The 23,691-nt window shown below is 45.8% G+C and overlaps 3 protein-coding genes across 3 annotated transcripts; 1 reads left to right on the top strand and 2 right to left on the bottom strand.

Annotated features, from left to right (window-relative positions):
* Nucleotides 1-1,333: 1,333 nt before the first annotated feature.
* On the bottom strand, nt 1,334-10,305 carry LOC306952896 (solute carrier family 2, facilitated glucose transporter member 11-like; the record flags this gene model as incomplete). Its single annotated transcript, XM_079543673.1, has 12 exons — nt 1,334-1,537; nt 2,058-2,185; nt 2,650-2,725; nt 3,409-3,510; nt 3,608-3,718; nt 3,839-4,026; nt 4,957-5,105; nt 6,230-6,359; nt 7,224-7,348; nt 7,680-7,840; nt 8,070-8,168; nt 10,270-10,305. 12 exons carry the CDS (start codon nt 10,303-10,305, stop codon nt 1,334-1,336), a joined length of 1,509 nt encoding a protein of 502 aa, XP_079399799.1.
* A 1,013-nt stretch (nt 10,306-11,318) lies between these two features.
* On the top strand, nt 11,319-15,680 carry CCDC117 (coiled-coil domain containing 117; the record flags this gene model as incomplete). The annotated part of the gene is made up of 5 exons (XM_079543999.1): nt 11,319-11,590; nt 12,712-12,762; nt 13,124-13,360; nt 14,757-14,894; nt 15,428-15,680. 5 exons carry the CDS (start codon nt 11,319-11,321, stop codon nt 15,678-15,680), a joined length of 951 nt encoding a protein of 316 aa, XP_079400125.1.
* A 4,238-nt stretch (nt 15,681-19,918) lies between these two features.
* Nucleotides 19,919-22,064, bottom strand: XBP1 (X-box binding protein 1; the record flags this gene model as incomplete). Its single annotated transcript, XM_079543676.1, has 5 exons — nt 19,919-20,108; nt 20,827-20,990; nt 21,485-21,613; nt 21,682-21,778; nt 21,877-22,064. 5 exons carry the CDS (start codon nt 22,062-22,064, stop codon nt 19,919-19,921), a joined length of 768 nt encoding a protein of 255 aa, XP_079399802.1.
* Between the last annotated feature and the right edge of the window lie 1,627 nt (nt 22,065-23,691).

Genomic DNA, 23,691 nt, shown 5'->3' on the forward strand with positions numbered 1-23,691 from the left:
TGCCTCCTTTACCATTAAGAATTAACGTAATGTTTAATTAAACTGCTGATTTAGTAACCAAACCCAGACAAATGGTGTTTGCCTCCTACGCCTCTGTTAGAAGCTTTAATTCTGAGAGAAAGAAGGCAAACAGAACGCAGTGCTTGCTGCAGCACCCGGTCACTTACAGCTGGGAGCAGGCCATGCTTACAGCCAGGAGAAGCTGCACTGTGTGCCTAAGATTACTGTCCTCAGAGTTACAGGTGTGGAAGTCATCAGAGAGACACAAACTGCGTGCAATTATGGCTTCTTACTTCTGTCTACTAAAATACGTAGAGTTTGTTTCACGTTGAGGGAAGTCCTGGGTGCAGTGTTGGAGGATCAAAGGGAAAGCTCGTTCAGCTCTGCTGTTCAGCTCAGCCTCATCCCCTGGGATGCATCCTACCCCCCCACCTTGGAAAAAAATCTTTAAAAGTGAAATGATTTTGATTTTGTTTTCTTATCATCACCTGTCCTTTCTGCTCCTTTGTACTTTTGGGGACATTGATTTCAATGAAGGATGTTTCCTGGCCCAAAAATGAGCAGAAGTTTGAAAGCCCTGTTGGATAGTTTGAAGTATGAAGACATGAGGATGGGGAAAAAACAAAAAGCACAACTCGAAGACCAGGAACTGTTTTATTATTACTGTTTTAGGAAACAAAGCTTTCTAATAAACCTCATCATTACTTAAGATAATCTAATAAAGATAAATCACATCAGCATCACACTGCCTCGATTGCTTTGAGATGGACTGCACGTGTCTGCGCAGGAGAACCAGCAGGGATTTAATGTCCTTAAATCTTACTCTGAGATTATTTCAATTACAAAGCAGCAGCTACAGGCCTCATGTTAATGCACTGAGTAGAATATTTCAAACAGCAGCTCTGCAGTGGGTCAGCTCACGTTTGGGTTGAACACCTCAGACCCCAAGCTACAAATTCTTCAGTAAAGCACTAACAGGTGCTTGGATCTGAAAAAGGAGCTCAGAACTGCAAGAGCTCCTGCAGTTTGGTGCCATCCACAGGCATGGGCTGGAGGCAGCGAGGAGTGGAATTCATTCAACATCCACTGCCACCATTTCTGCATTCTTACATCAAGTTTTATCTAAACACTGAGTCTTCTGTGTAATGCATTCCAACAGCAGTTCAGCAGTATCTGTTTTAACAGCATTTTAGGAAGATTGCCTTCACTTAAACTTCCTCTCAATATGCAGGAGGAAGTAATAAACTACTTGTTCATAGCATTACAGCGCTCATTTAGAGGACATTTGTAATTCTCATTAAGGTCATTCAGTTACAGCTTTGAAAATACTTTGTTAATATTCATCATGGAGTTGGCTTCTTTCATTAAGTTCTGTTTCCTTTTCTTTGCTTTTTCCTCCAAAATTAAGTTTGTGAAATTCCTTTTTGATCTCCAGAAAAGATTTGTTTTTTGTCTCAGGAATTACCAGGAAGATGAAAGCAGCAACAAAGGAGCACTCCAGTAAGAACACCACAAAACAGTACTGCTTCAATCCTTTCTGAAAATAAATGGCATTTATGATTGCAGCAAAGCAAAGCACAACAGTGGGCTTTGGAAAACAAAGAGCCTGTTTTGTTTTTCATGGTAACCTGACTGCCTGACAGTCAGCGGGCTCCCAGAGAACACAGACCCAGCAGCCCTGAGTGCAACTTCTGCCTCTGCTTTGACACAAAAGCATACAGGATTATTAACAAACCTTTCATCTTACTGAAGTGCTGAGATTCAGCTTTTCTAGTTTTGATATCTTCTGTTTTTCCTTTTGAATCTGAACCCCTCAGGCACTCCTTTCACTTTTTACTTAAAAATTTTAGGTGACAAACAGTAACAGAACAGTTTATTTTTATTTTTTATTCTATTATTTATTTTTATTATTTTATTTATTAGTTACATTAGCTGAGGGTTTGTGTGCACCCAATGTTGATGTCTCACTTTATTAACAGAAGGCAGTTGGATGGAACCTTAGAGCAGAGTTAAGTGGAAGGTGAAGCAATCTGGAAAAACAAAGTATGCCAACTTACCACTATGAAAGGAAAAAGCATTCCAATGGTGAAGAAACTAATCCAGCTAACAGTCCCTCCAATCATGCAGGCAGCAGGACGTGAAGATTGCACAAAGATTTCAGCTGTCAGCGTGTTGGTTATGCCACCTGGGGAGTGTGAGAGACAGCAGGTGATTGTGGCACGTGGCTGTTCACAAAGTGCTCCTAATGGCACCGAGAGCTGCCATTTTTAATGGCACTTAATGGCACTTTAATGGCACTCCCTGCCCGCACAGTGAGCTTCTAAAGGGGGCCTGTTTCAGTAGGACAGCTCAGGCACCAAAGGTCCCTTTAAAAGTGTAACAGGTTTTTTCTTGCTTCTTGCCTGAATGGAAGGCCAGAACTAAGAGCCCCACCTGACACACAGCTGACCCTGACAAGAACACAGCCCAAGCCTCAGTTTCAGCTTGTGTGATGCTATTCATTCTGATGAACTGTCAGACTTGCATTCCTTAATGAGAGCCCTGGCAGCCTTAAGTAAATACACTGCTTACACAGCAGTTGCTCACGTTTCTCCTTACACCCTCCAACACACAGCTGAGCATTTTAAAACATCCTTTACTGAGCTGTACCTGGTCCCAGCCCAAAGCTCAGAATGAAGGCAAATATCGACATCATGCTCACGTAAGGCACCCAGGGGTACAGCTCCTGGAACAGAGAGAATGAAAAGCTTCAGTTTGTATTTCAATAATCTAGCTCTAGCTTAAGTTACACATTCCTCAGTTCTTTTATTTCAAATAAGACCAACAGTCATTCACTGATGCTTTTAACAGGAACTGCTTCAGAGAAAGTCAATATTGCTAACCTCAGATTTTACCAGATGGCTTCTAATACTTCTGTCAAGATTTATCATCAGTTCTCTGAGGTGAAAACAGCATCAGCGTGGAAAATAATTACTACTAGTTCAACATTTTGTCAGTGCTTATTTTGGCATTTCAGAATGATCCTATGAGTTACCCAATTACCTTAGAGTACTCAAAGTAAACAGATTTTCCTCACTGCATTGTTTATACGTACATAAAGTTCAACAGTGCAGTAAAGAAGCACTAGGATTGCTAGAGATGCATGCATACAAAACTAAGGACAGTACAAACATTATTATTGCACAGTTTTGTCAGTATTAAACACAGCTTTAAAACAAATACAGGACCAAATCTTCTGAGAGCTCTCTCTTACAGAAACAGCTCCAGAATCAAACAAATCTTTCAACTGCTGCCATTTTTTACAGTGCCGTTCAGCACAGCCCAGCTCCCACCTTCCAGCTTTGAGCATCACAGATTCACTCTCCCTGTTAGTTACATCACGTAACAAAAATGAGTCCTACTGTACACCTGGTAAGTCAGAGAGAATGTTAAAACAATGCTCCAGAGGGTCATAAGGAGGTATCCCCCGAGGATGAGGTATCTTCTCCCCACGCGGTCTATCAGTAAACCCTACGGACAAGACAATGTTTTGTTACCATACTGTGCTCGTATTTACCAACATCAGATTGTTACAGTCTTACTGAAGGCAGAAGGAATTGTTGCATACACAGGTGAGTGCTGTGAGGCATTCACAAGCGCCAGTGCCAAGAGTCACATAGGGGATTTTTTCAGCCGAGATCCCAGCTTGCTCGAAAACATAGGTTGCATAGAAATAAATCTACAAAGGGGGGAAAAAAAAAAGCAGAATTAAGCTTCTGCAGTAGGTAAACTGTCAGCTGGAGACAAGATCACGTTCATATTAATCATACATCTGAATCTATTTTATATTGTGACTTACAGCATTTATCCCACTGAGCTGCTGGCCCATGGTCATCACAACCACAGTAACGAGCTGCCATCGCACAGCACGATCGGTGAAGAGCTGCCAGGGCTTCTTGGGTTTCTCCCCATCTAAGGCAAAGCATTCCCGCTGTATGTCTTCCATCTCCCTTTGATACTGTGAAGAACCATGAAATCTCTTCAAAGCTAAAAACAAAACACCACAACACTCAGTTTGACCTATTCCACAGCTTCTGGAAACTCGTCTTTTCTCACAAGGACCCAACCTTTGCTAAAATACAAAAGTTTTTTACTTTAAGAAGCTAAGAAAAACAGCTATTTGCTTTGTGACTTATTTTTTGCTTGCTGATTGCGATGCTGTAATGGGATGATAATAGCAGGGTGGCAAAGCCTTTGACTGCAGCAAATTGAATGAGCCCAAACGCAGCAGCCACGGATACAGAAATAAAAGAAAAGAGCTGCTTACCTTTGGAAGGCCTCAGGGAGGCAGGGATCTCCATTAAGAGATGCCCTCACCTCCACTGCCAACCCTGAAATGAAGGCTGGCAAGGGGTGGATCCTGGCTCCAGCCCTTCTGGTCACTCAGGTTACACCTGAGCTCGCCTGGGCTGGCCCTGCCTTCCTACCAGGTGCTCAATCACTTTTCACTTTTCTACCACACTGGTTTTCTAGAAGGACGGTTATCCTCTTTACTCGTGTTTTGCTGTGGTGGATTAGAAGATTTGAGGCATTCCTTTTATTTACGTTAAATATCTGACCTTGAAACATTCCCAAGGCAAACTGCTTGGAATTGTTCTACATCTGGGCCACAAACTGCCAAAGTCTTTTCACTGGAGGACATTCAAAGCAGTTTACCATCTTCTGCTTAAATTCCAGACAAACCACATCTTTTGTTACACCCATGTCTTTAATTTTGCCAGTGGGATGAATTTAGTGGACTGCAGGGAAGAAGATAACTTTCTTGATTCTTGTAAAGCAAAATACTACCTGAAGTCATCTGGATGGAAGACCAAAGGCTGTGTAATGTTGTGCTGATAAAGAGGAAAGTGAAATCTGGAACCCAATGTGCTCATCACAACCTTCTGAAGATGCAGAGAAAGAACCACTGTGAGTTACCTTTGGCACAGCTCAGCTCATCACCTCTATCAATAAGAAGATATCTGGGACTTTCAGGAAACCATGGCAGGAACAAAAGTTGGGCAAATGCTGGAACACAGCTGCTGGACAGCAAAAGTGGCCAATAGGCTTCTGCACCTAGTATTTCTCTGAGAGATGTGGGGAGAAAGCAAGATGTTTGACCTTCATTAAACGCTTCTTGTAACCTGTTCCTACATACTGTGAACCTCAACAGAAAGAGGCTTGCAAAGCATTTTCCACCCACTTTGAAAACAGGCTTCAGTCAGGAAGAAACAAGCAATGCTGCTTTCCTGCTGCTTATTGCTGTGCTGACTCCAATAATCAGCTTCAGAGTTGCTGTGGCAGTGTTTTCTAGCAATACAGGAATGTAAAAGCATCAGAACTTCACCTCAAGCTTAGCACTGAATCTCCCAATGCTTTTGAGAACGATACAATAATTTGCCTTTGAAAGGAAAGCAGAAGGTTGCCTGATCCCATTCAGAGCTGATCTAATGAGGTGTATTTACATAGAAATTAATTGTTGAAATTGGTACAAGTTGGAATCAACAGGACGAGGAATGGTGGGCAACAGAAACTTATCCAATAGAAAGCATTTTGCATTTTAAGTACTGTCCTCAGATTAGCCAGTCTAAGTTTGTATTCTAATTTATTTTGTAGCACTTCACAGCTACAATAATCAGCACAATCAGTTAATTCAGAAGATGGAATAAGGAAAAAGGAACTTTTAAGGGCCTTGGATAGTGGGACAGAGAGAAGAGGAAAGAAAAGATGAAGCAGATAATATGCTGTGACACATTAGGGCAGGAGGAAGCTTGTGGCAGACTTCATGAAAGAAGCTTTTCATCTACGGTGTTTTGGAAACCAACTGTACAAAGTCCCCAGCAACCTCATCTGCTCTCACAAAGGATAAAAACAGCAGCAGTGCTGTTATAAAGAAATTCAGCCCTCAAGCCCTGTCATATGCATTTAGTGATAACCCACTGTCCCCAGCAAAAACATGAACTGTGCCCATTTACTGGTGCCATTCTCGTTGACATATCTAAACTGAGAATAATTCCCTTGGGACATGGATAGTAGACAGTTGGGAGTTTTAAGAACAAAATGGCAGAAGTAGCTTTCCCAGGTTTTTGTGTTACACCTTCTGTATAAGTTGCTCAGTAGTGCTACAGTGAGGATCCTTCAGGAAGCTGCAGGGAATTGCAGTTCCTTACACACAAGTAACGCGAAGTAGAAAAGTACATATATTTCTAACCTCAAACCAATTATTTGTCCTGACAGAATGCCCCCAGTCAGAAAGATGGAGCTACCCATGGCCATGCCTCCTCGGAGATGTTTTGGGGCAACCTCCCCAAGGTACAAGGGTTGCACACAGAGCCCAACACCTGCAAAGGAGAAACATTTCTCTATGAACAGACTGTACCTTTGCAGTTTTTCACACATCATACAATATTCAGCACTTAACCCTGGATATCTGTGCTCAAGAACATTGTTCCTTCACCAGACTCTGGTTATTGAACAATGATGTCATTAGTGAAATATTACCTTATTCTGGCTAATTACAACCACACAAAGATATGGGTCTTCATGCCTTTACAAACAGGTGTAATACTATAATGAGATGGAGAGTACCACGATAATAGCAGGGTGGCAAATCTTTGGCTGCAGCAAATGAAAACTAGCCCAAATGCAACAGATACTGCACAGATCTGTTATATTGCAGCCACAGATACTGCAATGAAGGAAAAGAGCTACTCGCCTTCAGAAAGCCTCAGATAAGCAGGGATCTCCAGCAAGAAAAGCCCTCACCTCCACTGCCAACCCTTAAATGAGGGCTGGGAAGGGCTGCATCCTGGCTACACCCCTTCTGGTTATTCAGGTACATTGCATGCACCTGAGCTCTCCTGGGTTGGCCCTGCCTTCCCACCAGGTGCTCCATCACTGCTTCAGGCTGCGACTCAACATTTCCACTACAAGTCACACTATGGTAGGACAGCATTACAGGACTTGAGTCTTTTCAGGCACCAAGTTTTGCTTTGAAATATAACACTTAACCAAAACACGTAGGAAATGGGACTTGTTCTGTGAATTTACCTGCCTTCAGAGTCCAAATTAAACTACAGAATGTCTTCCAGATCAAATCTACAAAGCAGCACACAAAGACGTAATGCAATATCTAAAGACTCACCGGTAACGTTAAGTCATCATACACCACAGCTTATTGAAAGCAGGGATAGGAGATCTCTTACCTGAATTTATACCAATCAAAAACCTTCCGACAATCAGCAACTCAAACAATCCTGTTGGAAAACTGATCCCCATTAAAATGGCAGCCAGTATGGCTATAATGTTATTCATCAGAAGGGCTCCTTTCCTGAAGGGGAAAAAAAAAAGTTTTATTTTTTGGTAATATGGACAAATGGGCTTTGGAAGAGACATGCTGCTCACTGGAAATCTGTTCACTCACATCTGAGAACAGCCATGGCAAGGCAGGAACACGGCTTTGTTCATTCACACTGTGTTTATATGGAATGTTAATGAAATATTTCACATCACACAGCACATCCTTACCATTAATACAGGGCACAGACGTACACTTATGGGAGATGTGTTTTCACACAGTATTTCCATACTCTTGGAAGTACTCCTAGGAAGAAAGTAGGAAAAGAAAACGTGTTCTGTCTATGCATGTCCCTGTAACTCACCTGCCCAGCTGAATGGCCATGCTGCCTCCAATCAGGGCTCCACATAGGCCACCAAGTGAAAAGATAGAAGCAATGACAGACCAAAGAAAAGTCAGCAGGTTGGGATTGAGTTCCACGTGATAACGACTGGCCCAGGTTTCATTTAAGAACTTGTGTATGTGCTGCAGTAGAGAAAGAATGGTGTAAGTACAGCATTCCATCCAGCCCTACAGCGTGCTATTAGGAGTCACACCTAAATCCTGAAAGCAGGATCTTCTCTGACACAGCAGATAGATGCAGTAACAGATGCAACATTCCTGGCTCAATGGAAGACATTACTTGTTTTGTTCTGTTAATTATTCTAAAGCAGTTACATAGGATAGCTGAATTACCACAAAGCAGAATACTTACCTGAGTGGGGGCATTGATAATGGAAACGTTATATCCATACTGAAAGGTCCCTCCAATTCCCACCGAGCAAACAGCCAGAAACAAGGTCCAGCTGGGAAACTAGGGAACAAGAGAGTGAGGTATGAACACTGGCAGGCCCTCAAACTCACGTGTGCTTAACACCTGGGAGAAGAATCAGTGAGGTAAGCATGGACTTTTTGGACTGTGAAAGTATTTGGTTAGAAAACGATACAAGCTCTCCAATATCTGTAGTGGGAGAAACATTTCACACTGATGTTGGTCACAGTTGTAGTATTTTCAAGGGACACAAATGTGACAAACTTCCAGGTTAACCTTAGGATACATAACTGATAACATCTACTGAACTGTGGGAATCTGTTCTGCACCAACCATGCTGTTCATGGTCTCAATTTTTATACAGAATTTTAGGACCCAACAGGAATAAAATCAGAGCAACATTTCCATTAGATGCCCTGTGATTCCCTGAGGATAGAAAGTATTTATCTGAATGACAGCCAAGGCAATGAATTAAGAGTAAGCAATGAGGGTTGTAGTGAAGTGGCAGGAAAACAAAACCAACACATGCCAAATACAAGCACTGCCCACTCCAATCTTTCCATTAACCAAGTACCATCCACACACCTTGTGTGCCTCATGGGCTGCATGCCCTGTAACCACCTTCATTTTGCTTCCATAAGGTAAGCCCGTGGCAGCAGGCTCCCAACAGATGGTGCCGTGTGCCCTCTACCTCAGTTAAGAGGTGCTGATTTTTGGACCAGCCCTTGCAGAACAGTTTGGAATCAGTAAAATAAGACCAAGAACCCCAACATCAGAAATACATGAATGGGAACTGGTTTCCTCTAGCAGCCCGTGATTAAATTCCACTTAAGTACAAACAAAACAGAGAAAAAGCAACGCTGATTACATCTCACAATTCACTTCTTGCTGAGAACTGTAATCTCTCCATTCCCATTTTATCTTCTTCCAGCAATAATTTGAAGTTTCATGCATAACTTCAATCTAAAATACTCCAAAGTCAAGATAATCCTGGCAGTGATTTTCTACACCTGCTAAAGACGTGGTTTTAATCTGCATAACAGAACTACAGCCATGGAAGCCCGCTTAGAGGGAACAAACAAGCAGCATAATCCTGAGCAAGAACTACAAAAATGCAGCAGCAGCAACACAGCCATTAGAGCAGCACAGAGATTTGGTTCCCTAACGACCCACTTCTCTGAACAAGGCCTTCCTTCACCCCTACCTCATGCTCCTTATCTGCCAAGCAGCTGGGTAAGAATTCTTGTGATGAACTCCAAGCTCCATTCAGAGCAATCACGAAAAATCACTATTTTACATTTATCAGAGTGCACCCCCAATAAATTACTCAATTTTGAAGGCTATTGTTACATTTTAATTGAAGTTGGAAATAGCATAGGAAGATTTATTTAATATTAAGGGTTTGCTATGCCTAATTGTGCATATATTCATATGCCCCATACGCCACGAACACGTGCTACATACGTACTAAGGCTGTTACACATAGATGCACATCTCTGCAGCCACATCCCCCCACCACTGTACCAGACACAGAAAGCTCCAGGACTAACAACGTACCTGCCCCATTACTTACACAAAGCCCCAGCAAGGCACCTAAGCCACGAATGGTTACAGGACACACCTTTACAACACCTTATGCTCCCTGTTTGGTTACACGAGGTGTACCAGGCAGATTTACTGACTGTATATAACACGAGAGGTCAGCAAGCCCTGCGTGTAACATCTGCTATGATGAGCTGCAGGCTCATTCCTTCCTCCTATGCCCCTCTTGCTCTTTTGAGCCTCTGGTTCCAGAGTGAGAGCTAAAGTGAGAAGACGCTGCAGGGGGTCAGGAAAGGAGCCCAAGATCACTGACCCAAGCCATACACTTTGTTTTGCTATGACACCTCCACTTTTCCTCCTGCCCACGTCAGCCTGCTCATTCCCCTCATATGCTGTGTCACATGTGTTGCAGTTTGGGCCCGGATTTCTTATCCCACAGACAACAGCCTCGTGTGTTTCACGAGTTATTGAACTCGTGATGGTTTACGAGCATTCCAAGAAATTAACCATGAAAAAGCAGGGAGTTAAACAACCGTGCAGCACTGCTAGAACCACAGACTTTTCACAGGACCCATCTGTGAGGCCACAGAGCTCCGCTTACCTTACTGGGTGCGCTCAGCAGGGGCCGGGACTCCATTCACAGCATGGGCTGAATTAGATTTCCTTTGCAAAAATTAGTAAACTACACTATAGGGATAAAAGGTGCCAAAGAAATCGAGTTATTTTTGTAGGAAAACACAGATGTTTGCACTCCACCTTCAGCCTGGGGGATCCTTCTCAACCCTTCTTAAGATGGAAATCAGAGCGGCTGAGGATGCAGGGGAGCTTAGAGATCCCCCAGCCCTGCCGTGTGCTGCCTGCCCGCAGCCTGAGCTGCCCAGGGCCCATCCGTGGCCTCAGGCACCTCCAGGGATGGGGCACCACAGCTCTGGGCAGCACTGCCCTGAAGTCCAACACTCATAAAGCCTCACAACAGCTGACAACAAAAGCTCGCAGCACGCCAGCAACAGCTCCCAGTAACACGTTTAACAGCAGCGCGCTCGTACCACAGCACAAAACACCCTTCGGCCACCCGCCAGCGTCCGACCTCGGCTCCCAACGATTCCCGCACGCCGTTACCTGGCGCTCCGCAGCCATGCCCGCCCGCAGCGCCGCTCAGCTCCCACCTGACCGGCTGCGATCCGCCCGCGGGGAATCGGCGGCACCGGGCGCACCGCGGCTCTGCCCCGCCGCTCCGTGACCGGGGCTGCGAGCGGGCGGCGCTCGGGCAGGGCCGGGCGCTCTGCCCCGCGGCCGCGACCGCACCGCACGGCCACAACCGCAGCCCGAGCCCCGAGCCGCGGCACCGGCCGCCCCAGCACTACATCTCCCGTCGCGCCCCGCGGCGGCCGCAGAACTACAGGTCCCGGCGTGCCCCGCCGGCCCCCTCCGAGCGGGGCGAAAGGCCTGGAAGCGAGCTGGGCTGTGGCGGCGCCGTCCGAGTTCGGGCGCGGCCCGGCGGCGAGCGTTCCGGCGGCGACGAACGGCCCGGCCGCCGCGCGGGGAGAACGCGGGTCCTGCGGTGCCGCGGCTCGGGCCGGGTGCCGTCGGGGCAGAGGGAGACGGCGGGGCCTCCCGAGGGAGCTTGGAGCCGACGGCCCGGCAGGAGCGATGGCAGCGCTGGGCAGGTCCTGTCAGGGCGTCCCCGCGGGTCCCGCGCTGGAGTTCCCGCAGGCCGCCGCCCCCGACCGCCTCGTCCCGCCCGGTGACGCCGCGGGCTGCGTGCAGATGGTGGGGAACGGCGCCGACGGCCGCGGCTCTTCCGGCGTGTGTCCGCCCGGCGGCTTCGACATCGCCTCGTTGGCCGCGCTCGGGAGTTACAACGAACGCGTGGCCGTGCCGCCCGTGGGATCCTTCACGCACCCGCAGCAGAGCCACAGCCGGTGAGTGCGGAGCGGCCGGGAGCCCTGCGGATCCGCCGTAGTTCCCGGAGCGGTCGTGGTTTGTTTTGTTCTAGTATTGTGGTATCCGCACGTTAGGATCGCGTTGTTTGCTTCGCTGCCTTGAAGTCTGTCGCTGAGGGGTGAAGAAGGCTTCAAAAACGAGAGGAACGTGAGCGAATTTACTGAGACCTCGGTCACAGGCTCGAGGAATGGCTGAGGTTGGAGGGGAGCTCAGAGATCCCCCAGCCCTGCCGTGTGCTGGCTGCCCCCAGCTCAGGCTGCCCATCCATGGCCTGGGGCACCACAGCTCTGGGCAGCACTGCCAGGGCCTCACTGCCCTGTGCGCAAAGAATTGCTTCCTCACCTCCGACCTCAATCTCCTCTCTTTAATTTTAAAGCCACTCCCCCCTGTCCTTTCACTATTAGTCCATGCAAAAGTCACTCCTCTCTTGCCTGTAAGCACCCTGCAAGTACTGGAAGGCTGCAGTGAGGCCTCTCCAGACCCTTCTCTTCTCCTGGCTGCTCTCAGTGGTTTGTCCCAGTCTGTACATGTATCTGGGATTGCCTCAACCCAACTGCAACACATTGCTCTTGGTTTTATTAAACATCAGTAGCTTCTCACGTGCCCAATTTTTGAGCCTTCTAAGATAAGCTCTTAAGGTCTGATGCCTTTTAAAAATCAGATTGCTTTTTGAAATATTTGAACACAACATTTTTACGTAAAGACACAATTCTGTCAAATTTTGCTGTTTGGTTACATTTCATTTGAGCATGTTGCCGTGAGATAACGTATTAAGAGGCCGAAGTTAGATCACACGCTGCTTCCTTTATCTTTTGCATGGTAGCACAGCTGGATTTGCCCCTAGGTGAAAAAAATAACTAACATAAAGGAGAAGAAATGATCGGGCATTCTGTGCGGGGAGCTCAGCAATTACAGCCTTCCATGACTTTCTTTGGAACAAAATGGGCCTTTGAATCAGAAATTTCCGCTCCCTTACAGCTGGTGACGCACAGCAACTGTTGCTCTTAGCATTGTTCAGACTGTGAGTGAAGTTTGAAAATCAGTGTCACAGGAACATATTACATGTGCCAGCCAGTAACTGCTTCTCTCTGTTTTGCAGTGTCTCTGTTCGATGTGGAAAGAAGCATAAGCTAGAAGAAGAGTCAGAAGGGTAAATTGAATTTGTGTTTTATATCCTGAAAAAAATTAATTTCAATAAGTATTTGAGCACATCTTATCTACAAAATACATAGGAATGGAACTGCTTCCATCGTTTCAGTGTGGAACTTCCACTGAATTGCACATAAGCCCAAACCCATTGCAGTTTCCTCATTAATTGTGTAGTACTGATTTTCTTGCGTGGGTACCCACGTTTTGATAAGAGCAGTGTTGATGTATTATTTTGTAGAGGTTTCCTTTTTGCAGTTTGTCAAGCTGGGTGAAACGTACATGGCTTTCTCTAATGTACTGTCCTGTAGAAAGCCACATTTCTCTTTTGTAAAGGTCAATTGTAAACTTGTTTTGTTTCCTAGTTGTCCCGTGAAGAAGAAGAGACTGACAGGAGCCAAAAACTGCCCTCAGAATCCGAGCACTGAAGAGTGGATTCTCTGTGCAGGTCAGCAGGCAGCTGGGGAGGTAGCAACAAGTCAGTATGGTGGTAGCCATCCTGAAACTGCCATGTTAGAAATTCCCTGTGAAGAAATGGAGCAGACAATGGGGGAGCAGCAGTGCGAGGTTGCTCGCAGGAAGCTTCAGGAAATTGAGGACAGGTAAATGCAGGGATTGACTGGGTTGGCTTTACTAAGCTTTACCTTTTTTTGGTGAATATTAAGGGGTAAAACTAGCATTTACAGTAGTGTTACCTGGCTGCTGAGTCTGGGATGAACCTTCTGTGTGAGTGGTCTCTTTGTGAGCTGCCTGTGGTTTTCTGAGTGTTGTGGTTGATAATGTGATCTGAACTTGATGCAAGAAGAAGAGATGCTGAATAAGTAACAATCTCCTCAAAATCATCAACAGCATCAATATGCTGTGCTGGGTCTTTAGCATTTTTGTGTGTGTATCCAGAGCTCACATTTTTAATTTGCATTATCTATTCAGAATTGAGCTCAGCTTGTTGGGTTTTTTCCCCCTCAACAAATCACAGCTTGTTCTATGATTAATACTAAAAATGCTTGGGTTAGGTATGAATTTGTAAGTGTACAGAATAGCATGAATCAGAGATCTTTCCTCATATGTAAGCCTGAGGTTCATCTTGCTAACTATCAGGTGGTTTGGGAGTGGGAAATGGGGTGGCTCTTGTCAGTCCTCTACAGTCATGTAATAAATGTACTGTGCATTCTTGCCTTCCAAAGACTTTTGGGAATGTCATGTGTGTGTATCAGCTGACAGCAGCTGAGCTGGTATTCCAAAATACTCCAAAATGTCTGCTGCAGACAGCTAGAGAAGCAAAGAAGTTATATAAATTTAAAAACCAATTTTTTTTTTAGATGAGTACTTAACATATGATGGATGAAAGGATGCGTTTTTCATGGGTAAATAAGAGCAGTCATTTTTCTTCTCTTGGCTACACCTGCATTACAAAGTATGTTTATGCCTCTCAGAGGGTAATTTCCCACCTTTCCCAGCTACTCTACCAAATTTTCTTTAAAACTTTTACCAAAAATAGAGGAGATGCCTCCAGTTTGATCTGGATTCCTCAACTTTTTGTACTGTTTTAATCTCAGATTGATGCAAAGTCTTTCAAGATTAAGAAATATATTCAGTAGCTCTTGATTAATTCTCAAAATTAACAGATGGAGAACTGAGCAGGCAAAGTTACTGGGACTCACTTGTAGTAGGACTGAATTGTATGCTTTCCCCACAAGTGAATGTGGTTTATGTGTTCTTAGTGTCACTGTGCACTGCTGGACGATGCAAAGATAACAAAGCTAGCTCAGGTACCAGAAGCTGCTCGAGTGGCTTCTATGGTTGCAGTCGTTCTTAGGGTATGTTGGCCCAAGAGACACTTGTGTGAACACGGCCCCGCTGCTTCTGGTACCCCAGCCTAGGCCAGATATCTGCACTGTGCAGTGCAGTGCACACGGATACAACTGTAGTCTGCAGTGGATGTGCCTGTTGAAAGTATGCTCAATAGTGTTTATTTCCCTCTTCCCCCTCCATTCCTAGGATAATTGATGAAGATGAGGAAGTTCATGCTGATGGAAATGTTAGCAATCTGCCCACTCTTATCCTGTCAGATACCCTTAAAAAAGGGATGAAGAGGGATTTTGGTGAAGTCCTGACAAAGAAAATAATAGAGTCTATGTAAGTTCTGGAGGAAATCACGGTGCTATGTAGCTAACACGTGCAAATGAAATGAGAGACACAGTCTTGTGTTTGTGGAGATGTCCTGAATTAGTGCATGATGCAGCCAGCATTGTGTAACAGAGCACAGAACATTGTGTTCACCTGGCCAAAAGCAGGAAGAACTGTCCTTATGTAAAGCAGAATTAAGTGTAACTGCAGCAGTCATGAAGCTGTCTGTTTTGTACCCCTGATCTGTAGAGTGAAATACTCTGAATAAACGGTTATGTCCTCATTGTTACGTATGTGGGATCCCCAGAGAAGGTCCTCAAGTGTGACCAACAGTGCTCATCGAGTTTGGTGGAAAACACAGGGTTAGAACTAAAGTAATGGAAGTAGTCAAGGAAAAGACAATTGGATAGGCAAAAAGCTGGAATGTGCATCCTGGAATACAGTTCCAGGCTAGCACAGTGCATGAAGATATTCACTGGTCTTCTGCATTTAGCAGCTGTGATTGCAGAATTTTAATTTAACTGACACTCCATCCCTTCTAGGAGCCGTCCTTCTATGGAGCTGGTGCTTTGGAAACCACTTCCTGAATTTCTCACAGATAAACTGAAGCCTGTTTCTGTTAAGAACTTCAGGCAGCAGGGTACTGAAGGGTGTCAAGATAAGCAGTCAACACCAAGAGCTGCTTTTGACCCACAGACTGAAACATTCCCTGAATCCCAACAGACTGCCATGTCTCCAGATCCATATGCTAGTTTGGGAACCTCTGGATGTGCGGAAGAAGAAATGGAGCTGTAGATGCCAAATTGTAGACTGAAAGTGGTGACCTTGTGATGGTTTTTTTTGTTGCTGTTGTTGTTATTTTGATACCTTCTTTTCTTCTGGTTTGTGTGAATCTGAAGTTTGGTTACGTTTTTTTGTTTTCCTAGTAGCAATTGTAAGAACATGGATTGGCCAGACACAACTTTGGGCAACGTTCTAAAAAGATAATTCTGGTCTGTTCAATATTCTCATTTTTACTGAGAAGGCAACCCAGAGGCCTTTGAAACAAGGAAGCAGCTTTCCATCTTTGTTAATGATGAAATTTCCTCCTAATGTCCTTGGAAAGGTTCAAAATCCAATTAACTGAATGTTACGGTGGCTTACGCCACGCTTTTCACTTACTGAGCCATTCAGACCGGTGCATACGCCATGCTTGGTCACTTATTCACATTAGAGAAAGGTATTGAAAGGAAGACAAACTCCTGAGCAGTCAGAGACAGGAAAGTCACCCCTGTAGAAATACAGCTCTTCACACAATTGCTGTTTCATCTGCAGCTTGCACTTGATGTAAACTCCAATTGAAATGATACGTTGTGCAGCTTGGTAAGGAAGGAATGTTATGGCCGAGCAGAACCGTCCTGCTTTGTGGGAAGTAAAACTGGCTACTAACTTGGAAGGTATCTAACTACAGTCCTCTTTGGTTCATGGTCTCATAAATGTGGGGTTTTTAATGCCCCTCCTCTCCAGATGGCACAAAGTCTAGAGAGAAGTGGTTCCCAAGCCAACTGATGCACATTGGACATCTGATGTGAGTCTTCATAAGCACTGAGCCAGGAGGTCGCTTCAAGGCAGCATAACTTGATTAAATAAGAAATGTCTTTAATTTTGCTATAGGTGGTATGGATCAGATAGAGGGAGCTGATTTTCTGAGGTAAAGGATGCCAAGGTAAATAAGTCCCAGACTTCGAGATCACTGACAGTGGTGGTGAAGAAGATGCTTGTTGTTTGCATGAGGAAACCCGGATTTATGGGCTAAGCTAGAACATGCCATTAACGTGATGCCACGTAGTTTATACAGATACATGCCAAAATAATTTTGTATCCTGCTTAGGGTGTTAAGGAATCCTCAGTGCACTATGGCTCACAGCTTTTCTCCATGCACGCTACTTCTATTACACTCAAACAAGGTACAGCACATCATCTTCTAGTCTCGAGTCCTCAGCCTTTTCCAGAGGAACCAAAATTGAGGCTTTGAGAAAAATTCCTTTCCAAGTAATTGATTCTGTCTCTACATCCCAGTCTGTATTTGACATCCTGCTAGCATGAAGGAGCAAGTACACTGACCTCAGTAATGCAGCTGTCTGCATAAGAGAAATTATTAATCCTGTGCACAGCTAACTGATAATCCTTGTGGGTTTTTTAAATGTTTAAATAAGTCAGTTGACTGTTTGATTTTAAACTTCTGCTTTTGCAGTCATTCTTTTTTGGCTCAGAACAGCAGCCTTCTTGGAAAGTTATCCCTGTTAGTTAAATCCTATGTCTATCTTGCTCTTCTTGTTGAAGGTTTTCTGACATTTGCTGTCTCTGGCTAAAATATTTCAGAGCTTCACTAAAAACATTCCAACGTTTGAATAGGTATTTTGCTGAAAACTGCTATCTAAGTTACATTCTGGGACTTTGGAGAGCGTGTGCAGCTTTTTCTTGCTCTTGTATCTATTTCAGAGTTACAAATCTCTTGCATGTAATGTGTAAAATTTCTTATGTATTATTATATTGTTGAACTTGCTTAAAATGTACAGCCTTTGACCTGCTGCTACATGGCTTGAGTATAAAGTAATGCAGCTTGGGGCAGGCTGTAGTCATTGCGGGTAGCAAACGTGGTGCCTCTAAATATAAATATCTATTTTTTTGAGGTTGCAGGGTTGTATGAAAGCTCAAGATTGGGACTGATTAGCTGATAGCTCTGATGCTAAATAAATGGAAAAGGAAGGATAACAATTCCAAAAACGTGATGAAAACATCAAATTTTGGCATAGGGTACAAAAAAACTGAGAAGCCAAACTGTGAGATCCAGACAGCTTCCTCCCTACTCAAAATACTGAATGGGCAAATGGTCCATCAAATTAACAAGCATCGACCTCTGTTATTCTGCCATTGAAAGAATCTACTGGCAGACTATTGACAAAGACCATGAGATGGGAAAGAACTGCATCCAGTGCATTTGCTTTAGATTTATTTTAGAATTTGTCTAAGTTATTTATGCTGTTACTAGGAGAGAAGAGGGCTGAAGTGTTGGTGGGGGAGGTAAAGAGCAGGGGTAGAAGTAGGAACCAGTTATTTAGAAGGACTGAACAAAATCACTGCTCTAGTAACTGGTGAGGACAAACTACCAGGGACTTTCACACTTCTGTATTTGTAAGAGTTTGATTTGTTGTTGCCTTCCTTCAGAGACTTTATTAACTCTGTTTGTAAGGAAGATAGAAACATGATGCAGTATTAGGAAAAAGTGGAAAAAGTTTTATTTTGAAATATGGAAGATCTGATTTTGGTCTGTCTGCTCTTGGGGCCAAATCACCATTTGTATGTGAGTTTTTCAATAAATTTTCTAAAGTATTTTTAGATGGTGCAATTAATCCTTAATAGTATGAACAACATCAAAGCAGTACGGTAAGCAGGTACAGCAGGTACATGCTCACTACTCGTCTGGTAGACGGTAATGCTGGCAAAAATCCTGAGCTCTCTGAAGCTTCCAGATAGCCAACATGAAATGTGTGCTTTCTGGGGAGCAAGCCCAGTAAATCCCACCAGCCTGTATCAGAACCCACACTGACAATAAGCCTCAATAAGCCATGCCATGAGACACCTACAGCTGCGAAGACGAAAAGAGGGAACGAGATGGCATAAGCAGTGCTCCACTTTTGTCTGCTCTAATTTGTCCTAACAAATTTTGGGTGTAAATTTAAACGGTCCATTTCCAAACACGATGGGAATGTGAGCAGTGGACACCAAGTTTTTAGAAACCTAACATTTGACATTTGTGGCTCATTGAGATGCATTTTGATCTCTGCACTAAGTGGAAATAACAAGCAGTCTATATCCATGTCACTGGGTGGCAGTGTTGCTGCTACTTTAATTAAGTTAATTGAGCTGTGCAGTAACAGAGTTAAAGCTGTTCTCAACAGCAAGTACTGAGAATTGTTTACTTCATTTCACATGACCTTTACAGTTCATCCCATGGATATTCACTAACAGTACTGCAACTGCTGAAGCATCATAGGTCAGCACAGGTCCAGCCTCCAGAGATCAATCAGAAGAGCAGCTACAGGCACCTGTGCAGCTTGAGGTACAAGTGCAGAAAGACCCACTGTCCAGAAACACCTATGGAGTTCAAAGCTTCCAGAGGCCCAGATAGTCCCTCCCCCCCACTGACATACAAGGCAAGAAATGAGCTGCATTGCACTTTAATTGCACCAATATAGTTAAATAAAATGGAGAAAGCAACTCTACATAGCCAACAGAAAACAAGCATTTACACAGTAAATCTGTAAAATGTACAGACCATTTAGTTTTAAACCAGCTGTCTAAACACAGATGTCCCAATAAAGCTTTTAGAGTTAAAGAAGAGTACTTTGATTTTCAGGTTCATTCCAAATTGCCAAGTTGCTGAGAAATTAAAGTTTTTCTCCTAAGAGAACACCAAATGGGAGCAGTGAGGGGACAAAAACACCCTACTTTTTTTTCTCCTTACCAGTAGAAATGAATGGCCATCACTACATCTACCAGCATTCATAGGAATGAAATAAGCAACGCTTTTCTGCATACAATCAATTTCACCCCCTCCACCCCCAGAAGGGTATATCCTGTTACCCTGCCAGGAGATAACCAGGGACAATTAACACTACCAAGTTAGACACTGATCAGTTGAGGAAAGAGTTCACTGGCAAAGCTATCCTCCCAAGTATGGTCAGTGTCAAGAGGAGAGGGCATGTCACTGAAGGGTGACAGGGATCCTTCATATCCAGAGTCACTACCAGCATCCAGCAGATAGCTTGAGGCTGCAAAGCTATGATGAGAGGGAAGCAGATGAGAGATACCCAGCTCAGGCATTAAGCTGTCTACAGGCTCCTCTTTCACAGATACTGGGACCTCAGCAATAGCTTTGTCTTCAGGCGGAGAGAGAGACACTTCCTCAATTTTCACAAGCATATTGGTTTCATTGCCCATCTTAACAGGAAACTCCAGCATTAAGGGTTTTGTGTACACATGATCAAACCTTATGAGTTCATTAATGGCCTCCAGCTTAGCTGATGGGGACCCCAGAGAGGGAGAGGGGGAGGTCGGTATGGAATTTGTTTCTCCACACATCTCTTCTTCCAGCTTCTCCAGGCTGGATGATTCTGAATCAGCACATTTGAGAAACATTTCTGGGTCCAGAACGTCCAGTAATCCGAACAGGAGATCAGACTGCAGAATAAAATACAGTTTTAGAAAGACAGCTTACCACTGTAACATAACAACACATTCACTGTGGCATAAGTTCACTTTCGTCTGAAAAGACAGATACACGAACATCACCACACAACTGCAGTTTTACCAAGAGCAACTGTCAGTTACTGATACTGGTAAGACAGTCACTGATCAGAACTACTTTGTTCATTAACTCTAGGGAGTAGAGGGGAGTAGAGATTTCTTAACTCCACACTGACTGCATATTAATACATCCTCAGTATCTTAAGACTCTTCACATACCAACACCACAGTACTTACTGGCTCTAAGGAGTTCAAGAACCAGGCACAGGCAGATCTGCCCATGACCAAAAGTATGGTACTTTTCAGAGTCTTCAGGATAGGAAGAAATCCATACCCGATTATCTTCAAGCTCCAACTAAGCATAGTAATCAACAACCAAGCTTGTTTTCAAGAAGTTACAGTATGTCAGCATTTGTATGCATTTGCTGTATAAGCTAGAAGACTGTCCAGCCAGTATTTTTTAAAGAGTAACAGAAACTGAACTTGTTGAAATTGCATTAACATCTCCTGGACTCACAGGGTCCCATTAGGACTTGAACCACAAGTAGGGTATTCCAAAGCTTAATAAACAAACTGTCGAAGATCAGAGACTTCATATTAAAAAGCTTTGAAGCAAGTTCTTAGACTACTCAGGACAGGAGCAGATGCTCACCTCAGAATCTGAAGAGTCGCCGCCATCAGAATCCATGTGGAGGTTGTCAGAAATGGTGACAGCTGGGCCTGCACCTGCTGCAGAGGAACACGTAGTCTGAGTGCTGCGGACTCAGCGGACCCGGTCACCAACCTGATGTCATCCACCTGGGATTCCTTCACAACCTGCACGAGGAAAAAGCCCCATCAGCCACAAGTGTTCTGGCAGGCAAGACGGCACCCTCAAGATCACGCACTTCTGCGAGCACTTCCATTAGGTTCTTTGCTTATTGTGCAATGTTTGATAAAGTGAAACCGCTTTCTACAGTGGCTCAAGCCTCCCCACCCCTGGAAATCCACCTTGCTCACCACTGCTGTTTTGAGACATGCATAGATGACTGGAACTGCTTTCTTTCCATCCCTGGAGGTGCCCGAGGCCACGGATGGGCCCTGAGCAGCCAGCTGAAGCGAGTCTGGCTGATCTTTACAGTTCCCCCCGAGCTCAACCGCTGTACGTTCCTACACGACGCAAAGAACAGCCACGCACCCAGCCGCCGCTCCTCCCGGCACACAGCGCCTGCTCAGCACCCAGCCGCTCCCGGCAGCTCCGCTCCGCCCCACGGCGACCTCAAGGATCGGCACCGCCGGACTCTGCCCCGCCGGGGGCTGCGGGCACTCACCGTAGACTCGCACTCCGGCTCCGTTTTCAAAGCGTCCAAGCCCAGGCGGCAGCGGAGCTCCTGGTTCTCCAAGGAGAGGCTGCCTGTCTGTTCCCGCAGCCGTTGGTTCTCCCTCAGCAACCGTTGGTTCTGCGGATACCGGCGCGCGGTCAGATCGCGTCCCGCAGCCGCCCCGCATCCCCCGGCCCGGCGCTCACCTCCTCCTCCAGCTCCACCACCTGTTGCTCCAGCTCCGTCATCCGCGCTTTCTTCCTGTCCCTGGCGCTTTGAGCCGCCACGCGGTTCTTCAGCTTCCTGCGGGGCGCATTGCGGGCGCGTTGCGGGCACATCGCGGTCACGGTCGGTGGCTCCGCAGCCCCCCCCCACCCAGCCCACCGTCGCCCCCCGCTCACCTGCGCAGCGCCTTCTCCTCGGGGCTCAGGTGGGTGAGGCGCTGCCGTTTGCGGGCCGGCGGCGGAGCCTCCGCGGAGCCGGGAGCCGCCCCCGCGGGCAGCACAACGGACAGGCGGCGGCCTGCTGCGGAGTCGGCCGCATCGCCGGGAAAAAGGAGCAGCCGCGGGGCTCCGCGCAGCGCCGCCATCACCGCTCCGCCGGTACAGATCGAGCGGCACTCCGCCGGCACGGCCGCCCCGCCCGGATTTCTACGGTCGTGGCTCTCCCTGATTGGTTGAGGCGGAGTGACGTGCGGCGCCGCGAGGGCAGCGATTGGCTGCGGGAGGGAGCGAGGCCGGGGCGGATTGCATCAGACTGTGGGGGAGGGGTTGGCGCGTGGCGGGGTTGGGGGCGGCGCGGCGCGGCGTGCGGGGTTTTGTGCGGCGTTTTGTGCGGCGCTCAGTAAAACCCGACCGCCGCTGCACGGAGTGCTGGTGTGCGCCTCGACTGTAAGGCGGGCTGTTCTCACGTGCGCTGTTAACATCTGGTGTAAGGAAGGCGCGGACCCGGCAGTCCAGCCTTGTTGGAAGTGGAAAAGAGGAGTTCAATTAAGCTGGCCTTGAGCTGAGACTCGCTTTCACCGGCACTGCCCCGTCCTTGGAGGTGCCCGAGGCCATGGATGGTCATGAATGCTGGGGCAGCCAGCATATGGCAGGGCGGGGGGGGGGTGTCTCTGAGATCCTCTCTAACATCTGTGATTCTGTGATTTCAGAACGCTTTAATTCTGATTTCTGCCTTTTTGGTTTTCTTTTGTTTTGCCAGCTTGCTGTTCACACATTCCTCTTCTTTCTATATATATATATATTCAGTTATTGCATTCAAGCCTGTGATCCACATATCAGTGATTACTTCAGAGGGATTCTTACCAGACTTGTAGAAATATCACAGAATAGCCAGGGATGGAAGGGACCCCTAAAGGCCATCTGCTCCCACTGCCTGCAGTGCACAGGGACACCCACAGCTCCAGCAGTGCTCACAGCGCCGTGCCCTGAGCGTGGCTGTGTGCAGGGATGGGGCAGCACCAGCTCTCTGGGCACCCTGTGCAGTGCCTCACTGCCCTGTTGTAAGCAAGTTCTTCCTTGTATCCAATCTAAATCTCCCTTCTTTTAGTTTGAAACCATTTCCCCTTCTTCACACGGATCCTGCTAAGGGCCCTACCCCTTCTTTCCTACAGCCCCTCTTTAGATCTGTAGTTTATCACCACGATCTGAGGATGTGCCAATGAGGATACTGTTGGCTGTCCTGCCAGAAACAACAGTAGTTCCTGCCAACAGCTTTTATGTGGTGTGTTCCAGGTGGCCGACCTACCGAAGGAAATCGTTCTGTTTAACAAAGGTGGAGAGGCTTTCCCCTTGTGTAACATCAGATAGGGAAAGAAACATGAGTCGAATGTTATCTACATGTGAAAAAGGGGGCACAGAGGAGGTAAAGAAAATGAGAGTATACAGAGAAAAGATAATTTAACTAATAGACTTAGTCTGAGAAAGAACATGTTTGCCCAGTGTGTGTCTAGAAACACTTGGAAAGTGGCCTAGGGCCTCCAGCTCATGTCAACAGCTGGCATATTCCCAGATCTGTTTCAGTAGCTGATTAAAGAGAAAGGAAACTGTTCTGCAGCCCAAAGCAAGGTTATTCCGAACTTGTAATGTTTGTAATTATCTTTCTGTTCGTTTTACTTATTCTTACATTCCGTCAACACAACGCTGAGATGGAAGAGTGCATCTCTCAAAATATGAGTCCTCTCTGTCTTCAGGTGAAAAATCACCATTGCCTTT

This window comes from Tetrao urogallus (genome assembly GCF_951394365.1).
Source record: "Tetrao urogallus genome assembly, chromosome: 17".
NCBI classification, from domain to species: Eukaryota; Metazoa; Chordata; class Aves; order Galliformes; family Phasianidae; genus Tetrao; species Tetrao urogallus.